Source organism: Varanus komodoensis, unplaced genomic scaffold (assembly GCF_004798865.1).
Source record: "Varanus komodoensis strain SLA01 unplaced genomic scaffold, ASM479886v1 scaffold28, whole genome shotgun sequence".
Lineage (NCBI taxonomy): Eukaryota > Metazoa > Chordata > Lepidosauria > Squamata > Varanidae > Varanus > Varanus komodoensis.
Genome location: NW_025335727.1, coordinates 9837734 through 9843733, shown reverse-complemented (window position 1 = coordinate 9843733; position 6000 = coordinate 9837734). Strand labels below are relative to the sequence as shown.

At 43.3% G+C, this 6000-nt stretch overlaps 1 protein-coding gene across 2 annotated transcripts in view; it reads right to left on the bottom strand.

Annotated features, from left to right (window-relative positions):
* The window catches only part of GOLIM4 (golgi integral membrane protein 4), a 62764-nt gene that overhangs the window by 34634 nt on the left and 22130 nt on the right, over positions 1-6000 (bottom strand). For both annotated transcript variants that reach the window (XM_044434419.1, XM_044434418.1), the window contains exons 2-4: positions 5803-5877; positions 3959-4008; positions 2245-2298 (exon numbers count right to left, since the gene is read on the bottom strand). In XM_044434419.1, coding sequence (XP_044290354.1) covers positions 2245-2298; positions 3959-4008; positions 5803-5877 — 179 coding nt within the window. The remainder of the gene's footprint in view (positions 1-2244; positions 2299-3958; positions 4009-5802; positions 5878-6000) is intronic.

Below are 6000 nucleotides of genomic sequence, written 5' to 3'. Positions count from 1 at the left end.
TTGTCCTGAATGGGGTTGCACTCCCTCTAAAGGACAGGGTCTGCAGCTTGGGAGTGCTCCTCAACCCGGAGCTGACTTTGGAAGCTCAAGTGTCGGCAGTGGCGAGGAGCACTTTCCATCAGCTTCGGCTGATCCATCAGCTGCGTCCCTACCTGGAGGACAACTGCCTAGCGACAGTGACGCATGCACTGGTTACTTCCCGGTTGGATTTCTGTAACGCGCTCTATGTGGGGCTGCCCTTGAAGACAGTCCAGATACTTCAGATGGTGCAAAATAGAGCAGCCAGGTTGCTGATGAAGACTGGGCGTTATTCTCATATAAACCCAGTCCTCTACCAGCTTCACTGGCTTCCCATCGAAGTCTGGGCTCAATTCAAGGTGTTGGTAATTACTTATAAAGCCCTTAACAGCTTGGGACCCAGATACCTGAAGGAATGACTGCGGCCATATTTGCCCTCCCACCCCTTGAGATCGACAGCAGGGGCTCTCCTCCGGGAGCCCTCTGTGAGAGACATCAGGAAGCAAAGTATCCGGAGGAGAACTTTCTCTGCGGTGGCGCCCCATCTGTGGAATGCGCTCCCCAGAGAGGTCCGCCTGGGGCTGCCATTATTTGTTTTTCAGTGCCAGGCCAAGACCTTTTTATTCAAACAGTATTTTAATAACCTTTAATATTTATAGTTTTAATTGTGCAGCCAGTGTGTTTCCAAGTTTTAATTGTAATTGTATTTGTTTTATTTGTTGATGTGAGCCGTTCCAAGGCTATGTAGCAATGGGGACGGCATATAAAAACTTTTAAATAAATAAATAAGCCGATTTGACTGTTCTGGATGTGGCAAAGTCCTCTCCAGATGGAATGTACAGGGGACAATTGTGTGCTTCCAACTGCCCCCATGTCAATTACTTTGTGCACAGGAAGTGTGGAAAGTTAAGGCAGCAGCGTGTACTTTTGGAATGCAAGGAAATTTGCATGGAGCGATTTCAAAAAGGCTTCACTTCAAGCATATGCTGATGGTGTCTGAACTGGCTGTGACGCACCAGGAAAGAGCCCTTGGGGCGATGGGCAATGAGAGTTTCGCCACACCATCATCTTGTCTGGTTCATGGAATTTTGGGGAGATTTGGGCAACATCGTTGCCCTCCTGCATTTCCCCACTTCTTTTTTCTGTGTTTCCTTATTGCAAAAAACAGACGTGTAATCTTACATATGTTTAGGCAGAAAAATGTCTAAACTCCTAGCATGGCTTACGGGCAAAATGTCCTGGACTGCAGGACATTTTTTCTGTCTAAACTGCATCCTAAGGGGGAAAAGGACAGGTTTGCTTCATGATGGTTTCTAACTGGCAACACAGGGGTCTTCTCTTGAAACCACCCTCATCATGCAGCTGCTGTGAAAAAGGTAAAATCTACATTGGGAACTGTTCAGAAAGGAATTGAAATTAAACTGCCCATATATTACTTTCACAAAAACTCTACAAAGAATCCATGCTTGGAAAAGGATATTGTAAAAGATAAGAAAAGGGCAAAGTGATGAGTGATTCAGGGGCTGGGGAGATTCCCCTATGAGGAAAGGTGACAAGGTTTGGTGCTTTTTAGCTTAGAAGTACATCAAATGAAGATTCAGGAACAAGACACATGGTGAGGAGAAAGGGGATGGAAACAAGTTTTTCTTCCTCTTTCATGTGGCTGGAACCTGGGTTCATTCCATGAATCTGATCGGTGGGAGATTCAGGACACATTAAAGGAAGTACTTCTTCATATAGCTCATACTTAAACTATGACATTTGCTACCACAAGATGTAACCAGCTCTGATCATTTTCACAGGGAATTAGATAAATGCACGGAGAAGAAAGCAACCAATGCCTACTAGCCACAGTGCCTATATATTACCACCTCTATCAGAGACAGTATTTCTCTAAATTGCAGGTACAGGTGAACACAGGTGAGAGGATGCTACTGTGCTCATGTCCTGATTAGGTGGCTGACATAGGCATCTGGCTAGCCATTGTGAGAACAGAATGATTTGTTCTGATCCAGCACATTTCTTCTTAGGTTCTTGAAGCCTAGAGCTAATAGGGTGACAGTCAGAGAGAAGTTCTTCTTCTGGCACCCAAAACAGCCACTGGAGTTGGAGATAATTCAAAAGGGCATGTTTGGGAAACACAAAGTAAGACTGGAAGCCAAATGTCTTCATCGTTTTCTAGCTTTTCTGTTAAAGTGAATCTTTTAAGAAGACACACATATTTACCTTCAGCATCTGATGTTGTACATTCAATGCACTGTACCGGTTATTAGAATCTTGCTGGAAAACAAAAGGAGAAATATCTAGTTTTTTGACATCCTCAGCTCCTTCCTTCTGAGCTATGGTATCTCTCTATAAATTATAAGGAAATTGTGAAATTGCTCATGGATTGCCTGCAGATATCCGAGGCTCAGGACACATCCCAAGGCACCCTTCCAATGCAACGATCCTCAGAGGTGTTGGTCAATTCTTATAATCTTTTATTAGCCATTCCTGCAGGGTATGATGCAAGCTATAATTCAACACATCTGGAGGGCACTGCACTGGCAAAGGCTCTCTTTGGAAGGGTTGCCCTTCCAAAGTATTAACCGCAACTGCTACTTCACCATATATAAGTAACATGGTCAGGGCCTCCCACTGGCATGACAGAAATAGGGTTCATCTCTCCTGCCATACTTTCCACTTGTGCAGCTAACAATGACCTGGCTTTGCACACCTTGCTGGAACTGCATGACAGAACCAGTCCTGCTGCTGAGGACAATGCCGCTCTTTCTCCTGTCCTGATGAGACACTGGCTTATTTCCCCATCTGCAGTCCTAAGGACTGGGCCAATGTCTCACATGGATCTTCCATGTCTGATCAGAATGGATTTTCCCCTAAAGACTGAGACATGGGAGGTCATATGAATCATGGCATTCCAGGTGCAGAGTTGTTGGTGTAGTTTACAGTTTAATTAATAAACAATCACTCAGGCAAGGCCTGGAGAAAGAGGTGCCTAAAGCATACCACAGGGTTTTAATGGGTGCCTAAGGCATCCACAGCTGGCTCCTCCCAACTACTGAGGAGGAGGAGACATTCAATAAGGTGGGGGCCACTGCAGAGAAGACCTACATCTGTGTAGCTACAGAACAGCAAACTACAGGTCATGGTACGACAAGCAAAACTGCCTCTAATTACCTTATTGATGGCACAGGCCTATCCCAGGGAAGGCAAGCCACCAGGTAACCCAGTTCCATGCTGTTCAGGGCTTGTAAGACCTTGAATGTTGCTCGGTGCTGAATCAGTAGCCAATGTGTTCTGCATTAGTTCCTCAATCAAGTATTAGGTAATGAAATGGTGATGCACCGCAGTCCCTCTTCTCATACACAAAGAGGACCATATTGCTTGGGATGTACAAAGAAGGCCTATGCATCTGGACAACAGAAGTGGGCTTGTTTCCAGTATAACAAACCATGGTTTGTCACTATGAGAACAAGGCTGTACAAGCCTTGAGCTTGCGTGTCCCCCTCCTCCACATGTACAAGAAGGAAGAAAGCATCTACAGTTCCCTGTTGCATCTGAAATTGGAGAAAATGTGGTTTGTTCCAACTGTTTCATATTTTACTAAGAAACCCACTGAACCATGATTTGAAAGTCACAGGGAACGATTAGCTTAAGAGCAAAAGCTTTCAAGCTTCTCTTTGGGTATGTGAAAAAGGGGGAATGCAGGAACCTATGGCTCATTCTTATAAATCAAAATGCAGAGAGCTGTGACTCTTTGGTGGCATAGAAAATTAATTAACTAATATCTGAATATAGCCATGTACTACTAATTACTGGCTGTACATGCCCCTGTGGTGGGGCACTCTATAAATTTAATAAATAAATAAAGTATACTTTCCCAGTCACAGATGAATTGTAAAAAGAATAACTTATTTAAAGATTACTCTTGCTCACTTACCCGCCCTTTATTTAGTGTTTCTTGTGCTTCTAGTTTATAAACAAGAAAGTCTAGGTAATAAAAGGAGAGAAAATAACAGATTCTGAGGAATGTTTATGCAGACAAAACCCAAACAGCTGCAGTTTCTACAGAAAATTAATGGTTCAAACAAGATGCTCATTTAAGATAGTTCACACAGTCAGTTCACTTTGCACACATGTACACAATTTTGTTTCTCTTCACACAAATACTGTATGCTGGACCAGTGTTGGGAGTATTAAGTGACTCCCCTTAAAATATCAGGCTGAATCCAAAACTAAGCCAGTTACATTTAGTCAATGGGGCTTTATGTCACGACTACTGAGTCACACTGGTTGAAAAGGGGCCCACATGGGATACCTGTCATCCCTACTGCAATCCCTTGGAGGTATTAAAAATGCAGATCCCAATCAGAGGTAACACCATTAAAGGCTTTGATCCCCCAAGATTGTAGGCTAAAATGCATTAAAATGTCAGTTTTTGGACAATAGTAAAGATGCTACTACCCTTCCCCAACTCAAAGTGGCACCTTCTGTACTGAGAAGGGCAAAAGTGTGCCTTGAAAAATGAAGATGACCTCTTGAAAGCTGCAATGCATGGCTGTGAGAGTTGGACCATAAGGAAAACTGAGCACCAAAGAACTGACGCCTTTGAGCTGTGGTGCTGGCAGAGACACCTGTGAGTCCCTTGGACTGCAAGGAGATCAAACCAGTCAATCCTAGAGGAAATCAACCTTGACTGTTCTTTAGAAGGCCAGATACTGAAAATGACGCTCAGATACTTTGGCCACCTAATGAGAAGGAAGGACTCCCTGGAGAAGAGCCTAATGCTGGGAATAATAGATGGCAAAAGAAGAAGGGGACGGCGGAGGATGAGGTGGCTGGATGGAGTCACTGAGGTGGTGGATGTAGACTCCGGGGGATGGTGGAGGACAGGAGAGCCTGGAGGAATGTTGTCCATGGGGTCGTGAAGGGTCAGACATGACTTTGCAACTAAACAATAAAAAATCTAGAAAGCTGTGATATTGCAAGCATGTCTCTTGCTTTCTTTTCTTTACCATTTTAAAAGTCAAGCCACTCCAAGAAGGAGTTTGTCTAAGATAGGCAGGTGAGTAGCCATATTGTCTGTAAATATGGCTGAGGGGACAAGAAGCAGCTGGCTAGGATATCTGAGATTGTGCACAGTCCTTCCCAGGAAAGTAATGCTATGAAGTCAGATGTAATGGTTCCGAGTTCTCAACTCCCTCTCTTGGCTTCATTTACTTACACACACACACACACACACACCAGCCAGCAGTATGGATTGACTTTTAAAATGTTAAAGAAAAAAAGGAAGGGGAAGAGAAAATGGGCTTCACTTTGTTTTAAATGGTAGGCAATGAATCACTCAAAATGCTCTTCCCTGAAACATTTGCTCCAATCTTGGGAAACGTTTCCCCACTGCAAAATCTGCCTTTCATTAATATTGAAAGAATGTAGAATCTCTCTGTTTGGAAAACAATGTTACAACCCGCACGGGTTTTTTTGCTGCTCACTAGATGGCAGTAGAAATCCATTCACAAATACTATCCTTATAGGGAAAAACCACGTTTGATACTTATAAAGCAAGAAGAGAAGATACACTGAAATGGAAACAACCAACACATAAGTGCTACTATTTTTAAAAGACAAGCCAAAATCACAGCTTGCTTTAAGGGAACCTGTTGCTGGCCTACACATTTCAGAGAGCCCTGAATGAAATACATGGTTCCTACATTAACAATACCAGTGAGAACAATGTTGCTCCTGAATATGGATTTAAATTAGCTGTGTGGAATGTACAGTTACCTTCTTTTGCTTTCTTATGTTCAAGCCTTTCTTTTTGTAGTGATTTTTCTAATCTCGTCCGGTGCTCATATACAACTGAAAAAGGAAAAGAAAAATGCAAGAAAATGAGTATAGGACAGACAACAGACTCGGCAAATACACACACACATACACACACAAAGGGAGGGAGGGGCAGAGAATAAAACCACACATGTATCT